General features: G+C 42.9%; 2 protein-coding genes across 6 annotated transcripts in view; both read left to right on the top strand.

Moving 5' to 3' along the window:
• Positions 1 to 1,736: 1,736 nt before the first annotated feature.
• On the top strand, positions 1,737 to 10,166 carry gkap1 (G kinase anchoring protein 1). 4 transcript variants are annotated; one of them, XM_048243267.1, is made up of 13 exons: positions 1,737 to 1,968; positions 3,254 to 3,482; positions 3,912 to 4,082; positions 4,323 to 4,400; positions 4,577 to 4,715; positions 4,943 to 4,971; positions 5,233 to 5,385; positions 5,650 to 5,736; positions 6,228 to 6,291; positions 8,096 to 8,166; positions 8,383 to 8,460; positions 9,370 to 9,402; positions 9,677 to 10,166. In XM_048243267.1, the coding sequence occupies exons 2-13, from the start codon at positions 3,261 to 3,263 to the stop codon at positions 9,713 to 9,715; spliced, it is 1,164 nt and encodes a 387-aa protein (XP_048099224.1). In that variant the 5' UTR covers positions 1,737 to 1,968; positions 3,254 to 3,260; the 3' UTR covers positions 9,716 to 10,166. The 4 variants fall into 4 exon arrangements, with proteins under 4 accessions (XP_048099224.1, XP_048099225.1, XP_048099222.1 ...); XM_048243268.1 differs by lacking the exon at positions 1,737 to 1,968 and adding an exon at positions 2,190 to 2,481; XM_048243265.1 differs by lacking the exon at positions 1,737 to 1,968 and adding an exon at positions 2,757 to 3,152.
• A 466-nt stretch (positions 10,167 to 10,632) lies between these two features.
• Positions 10,633 to 22,007, top strand: part of frmd3 (FERM domain containing 3) — a 39,922-nt gene continuing 28,547 nt past the window's right edge. For both annotated transcript variants that reach the window (XM_048243862.1, XM_048243861.1), the window contains exon 1: positions 10,633 to 10,886. In XM_048243862.1, coding sequence (XP_048099819.1) covers positions 10,782 to 10,886 — 105 coding nt within the window. In that variant the 5' untranslated portion in view covers positions 10,633 to 10,781. The remainder of the gene's footprint in view (positions 10,887 to 22,007) is intronic.

Raw genomic sequence — 22,007 nt, 5'->3', positions numbered from 1 at the left:
AGGCACTTAACACCAAGTTGTTCCGGAAGTCCCTTGTAATAGCCTACAATTGACATGTAAGTCACTTTGGATGAAAAGTGTCTGCTAAATAAATAAATGTAAATGTAATGTAAATTGATAAGGGTTGAAAGAATTGAAGACCCTCCAGGCTGGTATAATGAAAGTGGTAGCCCTTTATTTTGCTTTGAGTGAGAGCAAGAGCTCATCCTCGGAAAAGAAAAGGATTGGGAGGAGGCTCTGGTGCACAACAGGTGCACTAGAGGGGCAACAATGAGACGACCCCCAAAACAGGAATGGTTTTACAGGTGGTGGCAACTGATAATTTTCGCATTTGGCTAGGGTCAGTGTCACTACTGGTAGCATAAGCCAGTACCTGGAGCCTACAAAAGTTGCACAGGTAGTCCAACTCTTCCAGAATGGCACACCAATACGTTCCATTGCCAGGACCTCTGTGTCTCCCAGCGCAGTCTCAAAAGGAGATTCCTAGAGACAGGCAGTTGCTCTAAGAGAGCTGGGCAGTGTGGTAGAAGACCTTTACCCAGCAGCAGAACCAGCTCCTTTGTGCAAGGAGAAACAGTAGGAGCCCTACAAAATGACCTCCAGCAGGCCACTGGTGTCAATTTCTGTGAACCACACTGTCAGAAACAGACTTCATGAGGATGGCCTAAGGGGCCCATTAGCCTCTGGAGAGATCTGTGCTCACTGCCCAGCACTGTGGAGCTCAATTGCCATTTGCCATAGAATACAAAATTGGCAGGTCCGCCATTGGCGCCCTGTGCTTTTCACAAATGAGAGCAGGTTCACCCTGAGCACATGTGACAGACGTGAAAGGGTCTGGACATGTGGAGAACGTTATGCTGCCTGCATTATCATTCAGCATGACCGATTTGGTGGTGGGTCAGTGATGGTCTGGGGAGACATACCCTTGGAGGGACGCACAGACCTGTATGGGCAAGACAACGGCACCCTCACTGCTCTTAGGTATCGGGATGAATCTTCAGACCCATTGTCTGACCCTGTACTGGTGCAGAGGCCCCTGGGTTCCCCCTGGTGCACAACAATGGCCGGCCACATGTGGCGAGAGTGTGCAGGCAGTTCCTGGAGGATGAAGGCATTGATACCATTGACTGTCCCCCACACTCCCCTGACTTAAATCCAGTAGAACACCTCTTGGACATTGTGTTTTGGTCCATCCAACACCGGCAGGTTGCACCACGGACTGTCAAGGAGCTCAATGATGGCCGTGTCCACATCTGGAAGCAGACCCCCAGGACACCATCCGCCGTCTCATTGTCAAGCATGTGGGGTCCATACGAACTACTGAGTACCATTTGGAGTTGCTACAATGAAATTTAGGCAAAATGGACTAGCTTGTCGCATCATGTTTTCACTTTTTTCATTGATTTTCGTGGGGGTCTTTGAATTCAACCCTCTCTAGGTTGATAATTTTCATTACCAAAAAATAATGTGGCATCCTTTACCCAGTACACATTACCCAGTGCATATCCAGATATAGATATCCAGCGTGAGTTTTTTTCCCATTGAGATCTGATGTTTTCAAAGTGTTCCTTTATTTTTTTGAGCAGTGTATTCAGCTCGTTCAGTTTAACATCTGCTCGTGGATGACATCTACTGGTGATGTTGAGCAGTCGTATTCTGTGTTCTTTTAGAAATCGGCATTTTGAACAGGTCTACAAACGTCAAAGCCCTCCTAGTTGGGTCGTCACAGTAGGCTACTCAAAAAGCCCCAGTAAATTTCACCTCCATACAGTTTTAACAGTCGTATTGTAGTACAACCAGTCAAAGATGCAGACTGAGCGAACTTCAGTTCTGTTGGGAGCACTGCCACTGAATATCGAAGGCGTTGAACCACTAATATGAGGTTTGTCCATCTGAGCCACCGTATACATCTACCAACACAGCCATAACGCTTGCTGAAAACAGTGCACGTAAAAAGTTTGGGACGATGTAAGTAACGCATTTTGATTTTGATATTTAAACAACTCTCAATACTTACACCATGTTGCAATTGCATATATATGGTGGGTTTGGTTGACTCAGACCAATCTATCTGTACTAGCTAAGTGTTAGCTCTACGAGCGTCCCAGATCAAAATGTGAACGTTAACGTTAAGTTTATAGATAGCAAGTCTCGACTGAGACCCATCTAGTTATCACAATGGAAATTACACGTAGTGTTAGCTAGGTGTGATACAATATATTAAGTTAACGGTTTTCGAATCAAGGCAAAATTAACGTCTCACCATTTTTAACACATTAAGTGAATCGTGAAAGATCGGTTTTAACGTAACATCATTTAGCTTGCTTGTTGGTAACGTTAGTTAGCTAGCTAATGTTAGCATTGTTGTGGCTATTCATGTATTCATAGCCGGGGTGCACAAGTTACCTAGCGATAATTTAAGGGATGGTTAAGACGGCCACCATTACCTTTCCCCCTGCCAGACACCCCTTGGAAAATAACGTAAGTTACCTAACTTTACGCTATCTGATTTTAAAAACAGTGGATAGACGTTATAGACGGGTAACGATATTTAAAAGTCAGTTAACGTTACCCATAGCTGACTAGCCGAATCAATGGTTGTACATAGCTGCATGCATGGTTACATTAAGCCAGCTTTAATTGAGTTAGACTAGCCTTTTGGAAATTAAAGCCTATCGTCCTAGGATTATTTATTAGAATTTGTTAGGAAACAGTTAGAAGCTAACAGTTATGAAACGTTTCCCTATCGCTGCCATCCAACATCAACGGAACGAACACAGATCTGGCAATGAAAACGACGGAGACAACGCACTGATGCAGTTTTACTGAAATTGCAGGCTAATCTTTTCAGAGGCAGTTGAGAATGAGGAGATACGTCATGGAGCAAAAACTACAGTACTGTTGTTGGTGGCGCGCACACCTCGCCTGCTGTCTCATGCCACCTGCCTGTCCCACGCCAATCGCCTGCCGTCCTGTCACTGTGACACTGTCTGGGCCACTTACCAATTATTCCGACCCTAACTCTACCCCTACCTACCGATGGCAGTTTGGGACAGTTTGCAAGTAGCACAGCACATAAGCGACATTTGCTTTACCTAAATGGCAGTCTACAGTTCATATGTTGTAAGCTTAGTGACCGACAGGTCTTGCAGGTATATCTTTACACCACTTTAGGACCTCTTGTCTCTCTGCACCCAATAGAACAGTCAGCTGTTGTATTTTATGTTTGTAATGTATACGTGTCTTCCCACAGATGTGAGATGGCTTCAGCGGTAATTTCGGTGCCTACCACAGCCTCGCGCTTCGCTCTGCTCCAGGTTGACTCTGATTCGGACTCCGACTCAGAACCAGGAAAGAAGGACGGAAGGAGTGGAAAGGCGGGAGCGGGGAAGTTGGTGGGTGGAAAGACAAATCAGAATTCTGATAAGAAGAAGGAGAAAAAGAAACGCAAAAAGGGCCAACAGCAGAATGAAGCTAATGAGGTGAGCTAGGTAGAATACAATATATGGTCTATATTATGATAAAATATCTAGAAATTATGTTTCACATACAGCTCTGGAAAAAATTAAGAGACGACTGCAAATTTGAATATGACTGTCAACTCATTGAATGTCACTCAGCAACCGTAGGATGACATCAGAAAAATGTGCAGTGGTCTCTTAATTTTTTCCAGAGTTGTATATAGAAATTATGTTTCACCTACAGATTGCCATGATTGTGTTTACATACTAAAAGTCATTCTAAATGCCCCACCAAGCACTATATAGTATCACATATTGACGAAGAAAAGGGGAAATTAAAATGTCTCAGACTGATATGTTCATGTTGACTGACGTGCGTTTATAAATGTCCAATCATTCACTTGTTAAGGCGTTACGGCGTTAATTCACCGCACCACACACTTTTCCCAGCTCAGGAACCTTGCCTTTAAGAAACTCCCACAGAAGACTGGAGCTGCGGTGCCGACGCCAACCCTGCAGGGGCTGGCCAGTGAGCTGCTGCAGCCCGGCACTCTGAGCGGAAGTGGAGATCAAGCTCGCGCGCCGGAGGGCTGGCAGCAGTGGAAGCAGAGGGATGAGCAGGTAACCCCGGGCCTCCTGAGTGCACCCTGGACACGCAACCGAAGACTTTAACTGAACAAACTAGCAGGGCAGGCTTTTTGTAGCCTCTGTTTCTCAAAACGGATCAAATCATAATATGCTGGCGTGACCAACTGGGAATGTTGATAACACCACTGCTACCAGTGGAAAAGTTAGTCTGTTGCCTTGCTGTTATGTTTATAGCTTTGTTGTGTATGCACAGTCATTATGTTTATTTTCTAGCTTACCAGTGAACTTTACGAAGCTGACCTGGAGAAGGCACTAATTCTCAGCAAGCTTGACTTTGAGCAGCACAAAAAGGTAGCCCAAACAGACATTGACATGCATGTGTCTATACACTAATGCTCAGTCACAGTCATTCACCGTCATTTCAACATGTACGTGTCCATATAGATTTAAGAGGGCCGGTGTGTTTGTGGGGATCATGGATCGTTGTATTGAGCTGAGCTGGTCTGAGACATTCCTTCATCCCACAGGATCCTGTGAGCTCAGAGCAGGCGTCACCCAAGGCCAAGGGCTCAGGGAGCAAGAAGGAGAAGAAGAAGAAGAACCAGCAGGGCAAAGACAAGTGCCTCACTGTCTCCCTCAAGGATTTCCAGACAGAAGCCAACATTGGTGAGAGCCACATGCTCATTATTTCTTCAGAAAAGCATTTCTGTAATTACTTTCTCCCTGGCTTTCCCTCTCTTCGCTCATTCTGTCTTAGTTTAGTCTGGTTCTGCCTTTAAATATCTTTGTCTTTTAGTTTGCCATCCAGCTAACTCTCTCTTTCTATCTCTCTCTCACTCTCTCTTTCTTTCTTTCTCTCTCTCTCTCTTTCTCTCTCTCTCACACACACACAGATCAGCTGAGCAAACGGGCAGAGAAAGAGGTTGGCACGTTTTCTCATGGCTTGCCCTGAAGTTGGTTTTACAGTATATTGAAATATGATACATGAACTTTGATCAGGATTCATTCAATTTGTCATTGTTGTTAATGCGTCTTTACAGTTTGCATCTTGGTTCAGATTCAGAGCTCACTTGTCCGGTTTTATGTGTTGTGAGCAATGTATGCTCCCTCACAGGAGTAAAAATGTCCTCTGTCTGATTCCACTTGTGCGGTTATTCAGCTATTTGTATCGACTGTTTCTTAGGAGTCCAAAGCAGTAAACGTACCTGCGCATGATGACAAGTTCTTTGACAAGTTAGAGAATGAAGTGAGCAGAATTGTCCAGAGAGACAAGCGACGGGAGCAGTTCTCTAACAGTGCCGGCCAGGAGGTCAACACGTCCTCAGAATATGAACAGGTGAGATTTCAATCTCAAAGAAACAAGCAGATGAGATTTAACACAATCTCAGAGTAGATTGTGTTAAATATTGTGGTTGTTGAACACGGGTGTCTAGAAATCGTGTAATTATGAGGACAATGCTTTTAAATATTTGTGAAAGGACAATGCTTTTAAATATTAGTGAAAGGTGAATTTCATGTATAAATCATCTTAAATTACTTTTTGAATGCAGTGTATGTCTGGGTTGATGCATTCTTCTGTGAAATGATCCCTTCTCTTCAGGATGTGAGAACTGAACAATTGAAGTTCGAAATGGAGAAGAAAGATGAAGAGATCGCCCAGCTTAAAAAGACTATATCTCAGTGGGAGGTCAGATGAACACCTTGCCAAAGGCAGACTATATACCCATCAGTTTGATCCATATATTATTTATTTTCAGACACAATTATATTCATCCTATATGAAGGTCCTCCCTCGGCTTGGAAAAGCAGGCCTTATGCACATGCCACAGCACCAAATAGGTTGAGCTAAAATACTGTAAACTCTTGTTTAAACTTTACTACACTAAAAATACACACCTGAATATCACAACTCTTAGCATAGGTATAGTAATCTGTTTACTTTCTTAATAGTGAAAGTGACTACTGGTCTAATTTATATAAAGGCTTCAAGTTAATGTTTTCATATGGTTTGCATATCCTCTGTAGATTCGAGCCACATACCTTACAGTGAAACCTGTCAAATCTTTCAAACTCCGAGGGACCATTTCCATTCATTGCTGCAGATAATGTTTATATTTAACATGCTGATATGCCTTTCAATTGGATGTATTCCGAAGTCACACATCTGTGCTCCCTCAGGTGAAGTATAAGGAAGTGAAGGCCAGAAATGCCCAGCTTCTCAAGATGCTCCAACAGGGCGAGAGTGAGTACAGCAGGAGCACACACACAAACTTATAAGAAGTTCATTCAAAGAATGACAACTTTGTTTCAAGTGTTTTAAGGTCGTGCCATTCTCTAATGCAGGGGTGGCCAAACTACGGCCCGCGGGCCAGATCCGGCCCGCCGAGCATTTAATTAGGTTATCATAGGCTGCTTGCTATTTTTCATTTTTCCAGTGACGACGTTGTGGACTACAGCAAACTGCTTTTCACTCGTGCACTGTGCACACAAATTGAGGCTGAGACACCACCTTTCATTTCATTATACACTACATGAGCAAGACAATTTGATTACCATATATGACACATGCTTTGTGAAAGCATTGCTGTGGGAATTGAAAAGTAAATAGTCGTTATATTTAGTAGTTAGTATAAAAAATGAAAAAGTGTTATTTGTTGTTTTTACCGGTATTTATTTATTCTAAAATACATTAATGCTTTGTAAAATAGTGGAATTTATTTTATTAAAACAAATAATTATAATATTTTTCATTTAAAAATATCATAAATGATAAAATATATAGTGGTCATTTAAATTCTATTATTACACGGCTCTTCACAAGACAAGTAGAACGCTCCATTGGCTTGAATGGGATTTCCCAAAGTTCTACGGTAAAATATATTCATGTAATTACCGCTGCAAACATATAATTACCGCTGTCAATGGCAAAGGGTTTTGTGCTTCTGATACGTCTTCCATATCACTACGCAAGGACTGGAACTTTATTCAAAAGTGAAAGCAGACGGTTGATCAGCTGTGTTCTAAAGAATGTTTGATTCAAGTTCAGCGTGTGTTGATGCAAACTATTTGTTTCTCAGCAAATGCCACGATGAACGGTAACAAATAGGCTAGGCTATGTAGGCTAAAGTCATATCGTGGGGAGTTTATTATTTCGTTTTGGCAAGTAGCCGTGTAATAAGCGGGATAATGTATAGAGCGCCCGGTCATTACTGGGAAAATAAGTCCCTTCAGGGCGGAACAAGACCGGTTCGCCCTGTAGGGACTTATTTTCCCAGTAATGACCGGCGTTCTATACATTATCCCTTACTTATATTTTACACCTGCAGATATGATGGAAAAAGCACAAACAAGTCAGTTCTCAAATGTGCGTAAGAGTGATCTTGAGTGTTCGTAGATTCTGTTCTTACCTAAGAACAAGAAAAAAATGGTGAATGCCAGAATCTTCGTAAAAACTGCGTCAGTGGGTTTTTAAAACAAATTTCTTCGTAAGAACGGTTGGTGAATGAGGCCCATTGTTTGTGTACAGAGTTTACTAAAAAGAAAGGTTTTGGACAACTCCCTTCCTTACTGGCAAGATGGTGGCGAGCAGAAAAACCAAGTGAGTTGTTCAAAACCTTTCTTTTAGTAAACTCTTGTGTACACAAACAATGTTCTCAATGCTCGAGTTCATGTATATACACTGGTGATACTTCGATCAAAGTTTCATGTTGTGTCGAGCCTTCTTAGTGTTATAAAAAAAAAAGCAATTTTGATGCGATTTTCAAAACCCAAAACCCAATGCAAAAAAGTTTGGCCACCCCTGCTCTAATGATTTTGTTTTGGTTTATAGACCCTTTCAACAATAAAAACAAAAACAATGCTTGAACATTCTATTTGGTTCCCAATCTACTTCCTCTGCATTAAGATAACATATGGAATGTTAAAACGGAAGTCTTGTGGGGCCAACTATGATGCTGTTAATGGAACTCTCTTGAAAGGGTCCATACTGCTGCCTTTGTAGATCGTGTGTTCGCTTCCTTTCCTCATTCTTCCTTATTTGTCCACAGTGAAGGACAAAGCAGAAATATTACTGCAAGTAGATGAATTGCTAAACATCAAAGAAGAATTGTCATCACAGGTAGGTGTGTGTGTGTGTGTGTGTGTGTGTGTGTGTGTGTGTGTGTGTGTGTGTGTGTGTGTGTGTGTGTGTGTGTGTGTGTGTGAGAGAGAGAGAGAGAGAAAGAAGTGTGTGTGTCTCAGGATCCTTATATTATTTTTCTCAGCTTAGTGACTTTGGTGCCTCTACTGTTACCTTATTTAGTTCTCCATCTTTCTCTCCTTTTCCACGTCATAGGTGTCGATATTACATGGTTCTTTAGAACAAGAACGGTCAAAAGTGAAAGAGTTGCAGTCAGACCAACCTAGGCATCAGGTAAGTTGATATAAATGCTTTTATGAACCTGCTCACATATCAATAGAATGAGACTGTCCCGGTATCCTTTTCATGGATGTGTGTACATTTACGACATCACACCTCAGTGTATCTACATGTAGACATGAATAAGTCCAGTGGCACAAGACTATATAATGACATTTGGCCTATTTTAGTCAGTGAAAAGGGTATGAAAATCAGTTACAGCACTTCCACCAACGTTTTGTGTTTTTAGAGAGAATGTTTGTGGGTATATGGTTCGCAAATGAATGCATAAAGTCCACTTTTTACATGCAAGCTACAATACTTCAGAAATAAGTAAGGTAGCATATAAGCGTTTGATTGTCACGTGCAGTAAAAAAATGTCGTCTCCAGACATTGTGCTCTCTCATACCATGAAGAGCCCTGTGTCTCATCTGGCTCCACAAAATAAGCAGGAATCCTGAAGCTTTGATCGCCTTTGCTGGAGTTATGCCAATTTGGAAAAAAGATTTCTAATGAGGAGACACAGCACTCAAAGAATCTCCCAACATACACTACAATATGTAGCTTATGTCATTGTGTATGCATAAATTAATGTAAAGCACTTCCATATCACAAATTTAACGTTTGCCGCATCCTTTTGTATAGCTCAACCTATAGTAATCTGCTTAGAGTAAAAATTGTTTACACAAATTATTTTTTACTCTAAGCAGATCACAAAACAGGATTCTAATTATGAACTGAAAAGACAAGTCAGGAGCTTGATTTTACATGCAGATTTTCAGTGATGTTATGGATTGTGATAAGAATTGCGATCTTTGGTACATGATGACGCATGATAACTTTAGACTAAAAGTGGAAATAGTGTGATAGCGTGATTGTGTGATTGTGTGTGTGTGTGTGTCAACTGTGCTTTTCTTTCATTAGATGAAGCAGGGAGGCAGGGTGAAGATCAGCAAGGTATCAGAGCTCAGTCAGATCAGCAGGCAACCCTTATGAGTTTCTAATCAAACACAGTTCCACTTGACCACTGTTATTGTTGTCTTAAAATGATCTCAAAACCTATCTGAAGAAATAGTGAGTGTGAATACCCCAGGTGTAGGTCTGTGGTGCACCATGACATGTCAGTGTGCCAGAACTAAGATGTGCAGTAAGGTCTGCATCATAACTGTTGCTTTCTTTTGGCCTTCTTGACACAATTATTTTTTTCCCCTTCAACTTGTATAAACTCTAGGGCAACCGTAAGGCGAAAAAAGGCTTGGAGGGCGATTAAAGAAGACTCTTGAATCTCAAAGAGCTACGCAACAAGCAAACAAAACAAGTGCACATTCTTCCTCCTCTTCAGGGTCTCCTCATTCTCATGGATGAATTGCAATTTGTCCATCCCCCTGCATTATCTTTCACCCTCTGCCTTCCTACTCCTCTGTCCTGTGTGCTTTTCACCCTTGAAATGTTGGCATGTTTATCAACATCTGTTACTGCACTGAATGGGTTTGTGGCTTATGTCATGTTCAATCCCACAATGCCTTGTAAAACTACAATAAATTGTAATTTAAAAGAGATGATCTTTGACTGAAGTGAAACGCAAGTTCAGAAGATGTACAATGTCCCCTGCTGGCAAAGGGATGCCATCACACTCTCTGACCACAGAGGATGCTCTTCACTGGTGTCATGTAGAGGGGGATCATTCACAATTTTAATAAAAGGAACTTTTTTCAGTCAAACCGCCTGTAGTTCTCTCTGTGGGTTGTGGAGTTAAATCAGGTCAGGCCTATCCTAAATACAAAATTGATTTGTAAAATTGAAATGTATTTGCCTGTTGTCACCCCGTGTCAGTATATGTAGCACCATATTATGTCATTAGGATTTTTTTTCTTGACGTTATAAGCTCCATCTTAACAGACTTGCAGATTGGTGCTTGGCCATGCATTTTAAGTGCCTTAAAGGACATGGAGGCCATTGAAATAATGCATAAAAATGATACTCCAACAAATGGCTAAGGCTACGTGTATGTATTATGCCAGGGCAAAGCCCCCATTTATCAAAGATTTTTTTTTTCCAGCATGGGAAGTGTTTCGTCATTTGTTTCGGTCACAGTTCTGTAACGTAATTGCGTGTGCAGCGCTTGCGATCACTGATTGCCGAGCGAGGAAGCAAGCTATGTGAGACAAGGGGGAGGTAGGGGGTGGGGGGGGTCGTTATCCAATTCCTGTGACACCACAGCCCTCACACTGGCGACAAATGCTGGCTCTTCGCGCTCTACCATTTTCACCACTAGCCAGACGCATCGTTTCACGTGTTATTCACACTAAAGGATTTGATATGCGTAGTCGGAGACCATGAAAATGCTTCGATTTCGTAGTCCAAGCATCCCTTCCCTCAACCAGGAGATCCAATGCACGGTGCGTCTTCTGGACGACTCCGAGGTCTCCTGTAATATCCAGGTAGGCTGTGCGACCTTGCTTGCTCTCCTGTTGGGCTACAATTGCCAAGGTGCCCCAATGTGATCGGCATTCACTAATACTAGTGGGCGCATTAGGCTAATGAAATGGACGACCTGATAATTTCTAATGCTCAATTTTAGCTGCCGTGTGTACGCATGGTTATTCAACTTTGCCGCTCAGGAAGATGCAATAGGGAAGCCTAGGCTATTTTTTTTTTTTACCAATTTACTGTTTACTGTTCCATTGTACGACATAGCTCTCCCGATGGTGAGTTGTCTGTGATCACTGATGAAAGGGCAGTGAACTTTCCTGCTTTTACACATTTTGGCGTATAGAACTACATAAAGCACACCAGCTTAACATAATAATAAAAATGGAAGTGTTTAACATGAATCAGAGCGGATGAAAATTCGTTGTAGCCTAGGCTACTAGGTTTTTTGGCTGATAAATAATAGGCTTGGCTATAGTGACTAGTCAACATCGTTAAGGGAAATTAAGTAGCCTAAATGTAGAGGCTCACCTTAATCAGAAGGTTCTGAATAAGTTCAATCAATATTTCCTCTATTTTGGGCATTTATTGATACACAGGGTGTGTTTTGAGGAAGTGATCAGACCTTGCACCTCGTTCAGTAGCCTATCATGCTCATGGCGCTATTGGCAAATGGGAACACCATCCACACTGTTCTACAACTGTAGTGACAAGTAGCCTAGTGTGGTCTGATGTGATTGATCACTGTGATCACTAGTCTGTGTTACCATTTTAGTAGCCTAAAATCCCAGAGACCTTTTAAATGATTTTCATCTGTCTGTAGGCTAATGTATGTGCGCTAATGTGTCACGTCATAAAAATAACAAAAACCTCAAGCAGTGTAGGTGAGTTGTGTGTGTGAGAGAGCGAGAGAAAGAAAGAAAAAAGGAGAAAGAGCGGCCCGTTCTCAGTTTTTCAGGCTGAAGAGGGTCAGCCTGGAGCAGTTGCATGCTTGTATGTCCTAGGCTACAGTGTGTTTGTCTGTGTGTTAGGGTTGACTTGAAAGGGGCAAAGATTTGTTTTGTCGTATAAATTTTGCAGTTCATCATTTATCCTTAATGGACTCTTGTTCTGTGATGGAGTTCTGATGCATCTTTCATGAGCGACCGTTGAGACACTTTTCCACCTTACATCAGCGCTCTCTCTTCTCTCTCTCCTCTCTCTCTTGCTTTCTCACTCTTTCACTCTATCCACTTTCAACCTTTTCCATGACCCTCTGTTTCTCACTCCTACCCCCTCCTCCTCCTCTCTCTCGCCTTGTGCATTTACCCTCCTTGTGTCTTGCACCAGCAGGCTATGTAAGCCATGAGGAAAACATGCATATCCATGTCCGAAGTGGTGTTCAGACAGCTTGTCAGACAACTGCCAATCAAACCACTGCTTATATACTCTGTGTACAGATCAGACACATCAAGAGTTGCTTCAGACAGTCACAGTGATGGTGAGACAGTTTCACCTTGCGTTCCTCTCCATGATCACTGTAAACGGACACTTAAATTCTAAACAAATTGCCCATGAGTATAGTGCATTTAAAAGATTCCTTCCTGCTGGAACACAAAGTGGTTTAAAATTGATTTGTCATATCTGAGGCTACAGTCTCTACCATATGCATTCCCATTCAAGACCATATTTCCTGCCACATAGAGCAGGTTGGGGTTCAGTGTCTGGTTCGGTGGTATTTTGGCATGTAGCCAGGAGGAGCTGGAGTCCTGCCAGGGGTGCTCTGATTCCCGGACGCCTTCCCTACCTCCAGAGCCTCTTCACTCCAAGTATGTCTGTGAAGGCTTCGCTTGTTCACTGTATCAAACACTCGATTGTTACATGTGGGGAGTGGATGGCATTGATATTTTCTACAACTTTGTAAGCTTTTACCTCTCTAAAGAACTAACTAAACAAATCACAGCCACATTAGCTTTGTTATAGTTTGGAGCGTGTTTTATTTGTGTTTGTCTGTATTTAAATATCCATATAGGTTCTGGTGGTTTATCTGTTGAGATCTCTCTTTGAGAGCTATTCCATGTCTGTCAGTTTAACTTAAAATCTCTCTATTGTATTTGGTGGCTTAGCTAAGTCCAGACGCACAGATAACACCACACAGCTCATAAATGATGAAAGGACACACATGCGCTCACATGAGACTGGCAGTGAAACAAAAAACACTGTTCTACTAAAAATAATAATTTTCTTTGTTTGAATCTAACATTCTCCATGAGAGATTTGTAAAAAGAGAGAGAGCGCGAGAGAGAGAGAGAGATATCTGTCACACACATACACACACACACACACAGAGGTTTCTTTTTGTTATTGCAGTACACCAAGCCTTGACTTCTTCCTCTGAAACTGTTTTGATTGTCTTAATTAGTTGAAAATGTGTTAAATAAAGCCATTGCTCAGATGCTTGGCTCCTCCACTGTGTGTTTGATCAGGATTTGCACTCCAAGCACGATACAATACAATGCTGTGTGTGTGTGTGTTGTATGTGAAAGCAAGGCTTTTGGCAACACTTACTACTGCATACTGAAAGCACAGACTTGGCATGAAAGGCTGGCCCTGTAAGCTACAGTTGATGCGCACATATTTAGGCGTGAAGAGCAAATGAGAGAGGAAGGTTTATGCTTTGTGGTGTTTGGGTAAGAAGAAGCGCTGGTGTGTCCCCAACTCTCCGTGTGAGGTTTGTGTGTCTGAAGCCAGTGAGGTGCAGCAGCTCTTGTTTCCGTGATAGCTGGTTTGCTGAAAGGCAGAGGAGAGAGACTCACATGGAGAAAGTGTGTGTGTGTGTGTGTGTGTGTGTGTGTGTGTGTGTGTGTGAGATTGAGGGTGTTTGCATGTGTACGCTAGGGGCAGAGCGACAGATTCTTATGCAAACGTTCTTCACCACCTGAGGTTCCCAAAGAACAGAAACATTTACTAAAGCACAGGTGTTACCTTCCAGCTGAGTTACAGTATTAGCCTAGGTCAGTAGTTTAAATCCTGAGGGAGCCCAGTCATTGAAAAAAGCATACGCTATAACTGCACTGTAAGAGGCTTGGCTGTGTGTGGCTGCTGACTGGCTGGCTGAGTGTTAATGTGGATGGCGGATGCGCTGTCCGTGGTGCTGAAGTGAGCAGGAGTCCTCACTCAGCCATTAAAGCTACTGAGGCCTTCAAATCAGCACACACAAGCACAAAGGCCTAATTAGAATCACATTTAAAAACAGAATGCATTTAACTATTGATTAGGGACTGAGGCCATAGATTTTGCTCCCTGTATGTGTGTGTGTGTGCGCACGTACAAACACAATAGTGCATGTAGCGCATTATCTGCATGCAGTAGATATGGTTTGATGTCTGTGTTCAAGTGCTGGACATAGATGAGGATGTTGTTGTTGGATGCAGTTTGAAAGAAGGGCTAGCTTAGACTTGGCAAACATCGAGAGAGTTCAGTTTAAGGCCCAATCAAAACAAGTCAGTTTCTCTCTCTCTCTCTCTCTCTTCGTCTGCATGTGTGCGTGCGTGCGTGCGTGCGTGCGTGTGTGTGTGTGTGTGTGTGTTTTCTAAATGGAAGATATTTGTGCGTCCACCATCTTCTGAGAGCAGGACAGGGCTCCGGCTTTTTTTTAGGTTGAGAGGTTTTTAGCCTGTGATATGCTGGAAGAAGCTGAAAGTGGTTATTCCTCTGGTAAGGCCATGTGTTTGTCTCTCTCTCTCTCTCTCTCTCTATGTGTGTGTGTGTGTTTGAACAGGAAGCTGAGACATTCTCTTCTCTGTGACAGAGCTGGAAGAGGTTGAAAGTGGGTTCTTCATGTTCGACTGTGTTGTGTGTGTGTGTGTGTGTGTGTGTTTAATTACTGCTGTGATTTGTATAATCAGGTGCGATGTAGGTCATCAGACACACATTGGACTCCTAGTCTGATCAGAGGGGGTCTGTGTTAACATTTGACCATCAGATCAAGCATGACACTGAGGTATAAGGATCATGCTTGTCCCTGGGGTTTGGCCTGGGCGGCTGACGGGAGATGACTGAGCATCGGTGTCTGAAAGTGACAGAGCCGGGAAGCGTGTCTTCTGTAAGAGTTAATAATTGATAGGAGATGAGCATCAGCTGGCGACCGCTGGAACAGTCCTTCACAGGAGGCCAGCTTTCATACACACACCAAGGAGGGCTGCACCTGCTCATGTAGTCCGTGAAATACAGTACTATTCTATATATTATATAGCATCTGATCAATGAAATAAGAAAAAGTGTGTGAGTGTGTGTGGATGTGTTGGGGAGCATCTAGAAGCCTATAATCTAATGCTGAGATACGTCCATATTTCTGTTTTGAGAAATGTATGTATAGCAGATATCACACACCATATTTGTCAAAATCCTTGACGTGGTCTGCCTAGTGTCAGGGGCAGTGCTGATACTGAGCTCATGTCTCTTGGGCACTGACGCTGTCTCTGACAATGAGCTGAGGGGGTTCACAGCCTCAGCAAATCAATAGAGCTCTGCAGGTCTGTGTGTAGTTCTCATAGGAAGACTGGGAGGGAGAGCTGTGAAGCGCATATTCACCCTCCTGTGGTTTAGTCCAAACTATAGGACCACATGGCTAACATGTTTGGGCTGTGCATGATGTCATATATGATGCCATATACATCTCTTCCCTAGACACCATCAATATGTGTATGTGTGAGAGAGAGAGAAGAGAGAGAGAAAGAGAGAGAGAGAAATGCTGTCGCTCTCTGACAGCTCATGTATAGTTAATCCAGATCATCTTCCTCCAGGTGGCCGGAGCATAAGTCGTTTAGATACCAGTGCTCTCTTTTTCTCTCTCTGTCTCTCTCTCTCTCGCTCTCTTTTTCTCTCACTCTCTTTTTCTCTCTCTCTCTCTCTCTCTCTCGCTCTCTTTTTTCTCTCTGTCTCTCTCTCTCTCTCTTTTTCTCTCACTCTCTTTTCTCTCTCTCTCTCTCTCTCGCTCTCTTTTTCTCTCACTCTCTTTTTCTCTCTCTTTCTCTCGCTCTCTCCCTCCCACTCTAATCCCCCACTCCTACACGGTTGTTCTGTCTTTCATTTCTAGATCCCTGTGTCCATATTCCCCCTCTCTGTCCATTCCCTTTCCCTTCTATTCTCTCTAGGTCTCTCTCCCTCCGACTCATGGTCTGTAATTACAGATGCTCACTGCAGTCGCAGCCTTAAATAGCGTGATGGACGTGCTTCTGTTTCATTATTCCAGCACGTGGTCACCTGATCCACTGAGACGCCTTCTGTCTCTCCCCTTCTAAAAGAGATATAGCAAGCAGCTATACACTGCTCATATGTGAACGAGTGTGTGTGTGTGTGTGTGTGTGTGTGTGTGTGTGTGTGTGTGAGAGCCTCCTCTCAGCTGGGGTAAAAATAGCTTTGCTTCTATTCTTGTTCCATCCCGCCATGTCCTTTGATGTTTTTTTTTCTTCCCTGGGATGATGGAGCGAAGGAAGAAAAGTGATGGAGAGGGAAGAGAGGAAGAAAGGAATCAATCCGTAAGATGGGAGCGGGGAGTGGGAAGCCGGGCGGTGCCAGACGGATGCTGATGACTGGCCATTGGCTGAGGCTGACGTTTTCATGGGGTGCTGGGAGGAGAGCTCAGCCCCAGTGCGGGTTGTAAACGGACACATTCAGAGTCGTATGATACAATAGATAGATTTTCGCTGATAGAACTGAGCTTCTTTTTGGTGGAAATAACACTGGTCATGTAGTCTGAGAGAGAGAGTGAGAGAGTTAACCTTTTGTAATGTAAAGGGTTCTCTGTGTGATATCACTGAGTTATCATGGAGAGGTGTTTGCTTATTTAGTCAGAGCCCCCAATAGCCTGAGTAATTAGCCTGACGTAGCTAGACTCCTTTCTATTCAGAATTTAAGTCTGGTACCGCACCATGGGGACGTGATTATGGGGCGCGTTTCAACCGATACAGGGGAAAAAATGCCTCTGCACGCAATTGGATAATCAGAGCAATGAAATATGTGAATAATTGTCTTCTCAAAAAATGCTCCAATCCCTGTTTTCTGTTTGTTTGTTTTTTAAGTTATTACACTGAATTTCCTTGAATTTCCCCTGGGGATCAATAAAGTATCTATCTATCTATCTATCTATCTATCTGTCACTATCTTACACACAGTAGCACAACAGCCATGATGGCAAAATCTAAACATCTAGCTTAAAAAGCAACAGGCCTTTTCAAACTAAAGCGTGCTCAGGTGACATGAGGCTGCACTGCTCTGGTGCAGGCTTAGAAGCCTCTCAAGGGAGCCAGATTTAATTTTCCGACGTTAAATTTTGTGGGCAGGGTAAATTCGGGCTGGCTTCCAGGCTACTGAGTAATCCCACTTAACCTAAAGTATAGGTGAGGGAGATTAGTATGCACAATCTCTTATTTCTTTGTATGTCTGGAACATGTGAAGAAATTGACAATAAAGCTGACTTTGACTTTGACTTTGACTTTGATTACAGTAGTTATTGTCTGTTGGCTGTAGGCAGTAATCCATATAATGCAGTGTTTTGTGCGTGCCCTTTGTGGATATTGTGAAGCTGTTTTCTGTGGGATGTGAACTGTACATCTGTGTGTGAAGTTAGCTCAGGTTTCTGATACAACCATAGTGTTGTTTTGGTGTTTTGAGGTTGAGACACTATCAAAATAAAAGTAAGTGGACGTGAAACTCTCCATGGCTGTTTTTGCTTAGAAAGCATTATTTGTTTTATAAATACGTGCGTGCGTGTTTCGGTTGGGAAAGCGCGAGCATGTGTCTGTGGGTTTGTGTCTTTAAAAGTGTCCTGGTCCGCTTTTGTGAATCAGTAGCCTGGGGCTGCTCAGTGACAGCGTGTTAGATAAATACTTGAAAGGACGACTGCATGTCTGCCCCCCTGGGATGACAGGCCAAACACACACACACACACACACACACACACACACACACAGACACACACACACACACAGAGAGAGAGAGAGAGAGAGAGAGATTTTCTTTCCATCACTTTGGTACTTTGGTACTCTCTGTCTCTCATTTCAGTGTAATTACAGCGGGCAGATTAGCAGTGCATTGGGAGCGGGTTAAATGGGATAATCTGTAATGAATCTCCATTATTTTCAGAGGCCGAGCCCAACACGCATAATAACCACTCCACTCAGTGGCCAGATCAATACTTTTCCACTGTTTCTCACATAGTTATTATTGGACAACACAGCTGTCCGTCATCTGAAATCAACTAGGATTGGAGCAGCACCTTTACACTTTAGCCATTACTGTTCATCAGACCCACCATTCAAACACAGATGAGATTAAAGATCAGTGCATTGTAGGTCACTCACTCCCGATCATGGCAATTGACTCCCGATCAAGGCAGAGTTTTTCCACTTTGTTTTCCAGTCACCTGAATAGACACCACTGATACACACTATAGGATAGCCTGTGGCTGTTCTGTGTTTCTAACTAGCCAGCAAATAAATGGGCAAACTGAAACGGCTTCAAAACAAGGATTCTTTTACTTGCAGAAATCACGCATGTAACAGGCATAGCATCTCAAAACGCTCTCTCAACTTTACGTCATTCACGTCAGCTCTAACGTAACCTGCACTGCGTTATGGGTAATGTAGCATTACTGTATTCTTTTAAACAACTAATTACACAAATAAGAAATAATGCATTTATGTATCTTATATTCAAATCAGTAACTCAAATACAAATTCAAACGTAAAGTGTTCAACAACAATAAACATTAAGTTGCAACAATGGCAAAGGCAATCAAGGGTGCAGCATGTGTTGCACCAGTTATTTTATTGGAATAAACTTGAAACAAGCAACACCATGGCCAGAGACCAGTAAGCAGCAGTACTGTATTACACAACATTGCTTACAGAAGAACTCTACAGTTAGTTGCATGTTCAGAGACCCTCTCCAGTAGCCCAGAACATTTCTGTGACTGGCCTACGGTTCAACGCACTTGTAAATATATAATAAAAATAAAAAAACAGAGGTGCTTGCAAACACAACTTGGAGACCAGTGCTGGAATCATCCATCACGTTTGTGCTGGGACAGGTGGGAAGGGTGCGTGGAGGTGAAGTCAGCGGTAGCAACCCTCAGCACTTAGCCCAACACAGATGGATGACCCGAATCAATACACCTGCCAGCTGAGTTTCCAGGTTGACATCTTGTACAGTATTGTACAGGTCACTGCATGCCAGGGTGAGGAGTGGGTGCAGTTCAGTTCATTTTTTTCTATCAAACCACAGACTCAGGAGCAATTTTCCTGACCTTCTTCATTTTGAGTCAGACATTTACCGAAGCTTTCTGCGCAAGACTGTGCTGGACCTATTTATTGACCACCAGCTGTAAACCTTTGCACTGAATTTGAAATATATTGTCATCATTTTAGACGTACACAGAGGAGAGTAGGCATTAGCATGACATTGATGCTGTCCCTCTCATTCAGATCAATCAAATCAGTGTTTAGCTTGTAGCCTGTTAAGCCAGATACCGTCCTGTGTGCGTACTGGCATTTAAACTTGCTATTGAAACCAGTCTTCCTCATTTGTGCCACATAAATCCAGCCTCCATTTAGATGTTCCTTATATTTACCTGAAGCATGAAATAAAGACAAACATGGGAGTTTCCTGAAGAAGCACCATGGCATGGAACAGTTTTGTGCATTTGAGCTTTGTGCATTGAACCCTAAAGTTCTCTGTAAAATACTCATGAAGAATGTGTTGTTTATCTCATTCAAGAGTTCTTCAGAATCAGAATCATTTATTTGTCATTGTAAAACATTGTCACAACGACCTTTAAAGTGCTACTCCTGGTGCATAGAAGAATACATTCATACACTCCCTCACATCATACTCCCACACAGAGCCATACCAACACATACAGTACACATAATAGGACAGGTCACATAGAGGCAGTATAAAAATAGATATTTAAAAAAAAAGAGTCACAGTGCTGGAAAGTGCAAATGCACTGGTCCATAATTAGAACATGTGAACTGGCTTCAGATAACTGAGATCTTCTCCTCCATCACTCTACCTCATGTTCTTTACCACCACCCACTCCATCCCACCCCACCCCCACAACTGACACACCCCTGGGTGGATGCCATTGACAGACCACCATTATGTAACTAGGACAAGGACAGAGCAATCTATTCAAACAGAATGACAGACTGTGTGCGTGCGTGGTGTGTGTGTGTGTGTGCATGTGTGTGTGTGTGGTGTGTGTGTGTGTGTGTGTGTTGTGAGAGGAAGAGGAGCATGGTGGTGTGTGTATGTGTGTGTGTTGTGAGAGGAAAAGGAGCATGGTGTGTGTGTGTGTGTGTGTGTTTGTTGTGAGAGGAAAAGGAGCATGGTGGTGTGTGTGTATGTGTGTGTGTTGTGAGAGGAAAAGGAGCATGGTGGTGTTTGTGTATGTGTGTGTGTGCGTGCGTGGTGTGTGTGTATGTGTGTGTGTTGTGAGAGGAAAAGGAGCATGGTGGTGTTTGTAAGAAGGTAGTGGATTACAAGATACAGGAAGAAAGAGAGAGAGAAGGAAATCTAATCCTGACAGATGAAAAGCGTTGGGATTGAGGAAAAATGTAATTCAGCAGTCCCAATTTAAAGCAAATGTGCAAAGTTAGTCAGAGAATGGAAGAGGAAAAGAGGACAGGAAGATGGTAAAAAAATGGAATGTGTGTGTGTGTGTTGTGAGAGGAAGAGGAGCATGGTGGTGTGTGTGTGTGTTGTGAGAGGAAAAGGAGCATGGTGGTGTGTGTGTGTGTGTCTGAGATGTTTAGGCCCTGTTAGATCTATTTGCTGGTCAAGGCCGTGCTGTCGTGCTGCACACGTCATTTAGAGGTGTCAGCAGCAGCAAGGACATGAATCTGATTACTGCCTGAAATCAATCAGGCTACACACACACACACATTTTGAGCTCTTTTCAAGCGGAGGATTATGTGTTTGAAATTCAGATGCTAGTTGGCCAACCTCACATTCATGTGGTAAAACACACACACACACATTTTGAGCTCTTTTCAAACGGAGGATTATGTGTTTGAAATTCAGATGCTAGTTGGCCAACCTCACATTCATGTGGTAAAAATGCGTCATCAGAACTTGTTACGGTCTCTGACTAATTTGTGTTTGGGAGAAGGTGCCGTTCTACCAAACTGACTTATCCACATCTCTTAGTGTCCCAGTTTGACAAAGAAGGTAGTGGATTACAAGATAAAGGAAGAAAGAGAGAGAGAAGGAAATCTAATCCTGACAGATGAAAAGCGTTGGGATTGAGGAAAAAATGTAATTCAGCAGTCCCAATTTAAAGCAAATGTGCAAAGTTAGTCAGAGAATGGAAGAGGGAAAAGAGGACAGGGAAGATGGTAAAAAAAATGGAATGTGTGTGTGTGTGTGTGTGTGTGTGTGTGAGCAAGCTAGACAGAGCGAACTTAAGGGTCATTAGAGAGGATTGAGAGGCGACATGGTGGGGTTGTTAATATTTGATGCGCAGCACCAAGAAGGAAGCACTCATCTCCATTTAACATGACCGGACGTCTGCTCCCCTTTGTTCACTCTGGCTCTGTCTCTCGGAGGCACACCAGCGCTCCACATAAAAGCATATGTTTGCTCCAGCACTAAGTGCATTGAAGCTCAAGCATTTGTGCAAGCACTTGTGTGTGTGTGTGTGTGTGTGTGTGTGTGTGTGTGTGTCTGAGATGTTTAGGCCCTGTTAGATCTATTTGCTGGTCAAGGCCGTGCTGTCGTGCTGCACACGTCATTTAGAGGTGTCAGCAGCAGCAAGGACATGAATCTGATTACTGCCTGAAATCAATCAGGCTACACACACACACACACGCACGCTCTCATGTGTACACACGCACACACGCACACACACACACACACACATAAGCATACGTGCAGGCACACCTTTTCGCCCTTGACTGCTGTGGGTGTGACATATTTATGAAGTTTGCTGACATTTTGTACAAATTTATTGCCGTCGTTGGAGTGTGAAGGTGGAAGTGGCCCGTTAGGAGCTCCACTGATACGCTCCTACACTACACACTACACACTCTTCCCCATTGATACACTCACACACTACACAAGCTTCCCCATTGATACACTCACACACTACA

Source organism: Alosa alosa, chromosome 5 (genome assembly GCF_017589495.1).
Source record: "Alosa alosa isolate M-15738 ecotype Scorff River chromosome 5, AALO_Geno_1.1, whole genome shotgun sequence".
Classification (NCBI taxonomy): domain Eukaryota; kingdom Metazoa; phylum Chordata; class Actinopteri; order Clupeiformes; family Clupeidae; genus Alosa; species Alosa alosa.
The sequence above is the reverse complement of the archived record's forward strand: the minus strand, read 5'-3'. Positions and strand labels throughout refer to the sequence as shown.

Coding starts and splice junctions, on each gene's coding strand:
- gkap1 (XM_048243265.1), top strand. CDS start 3,100: ATGGCAGTCTACAGTTCATATGTTGTAAGCTTAGTGACCGACAGGTCT. Junction 3,483..3,911: donor AGCAGAATGAAGCTAATGAG/GTGAGCTAGGTA, acceptor CACTTTTCCCAG/CTCAGGAACCTTGCCTTTAA. Junction 9,403..9,676: donor GCAGGGTGAAGATCAGCAAG/GTATCAGAGCTC, acceptor TATAAACTCTAG/GGCAACCGTAAGGCGAAAAA.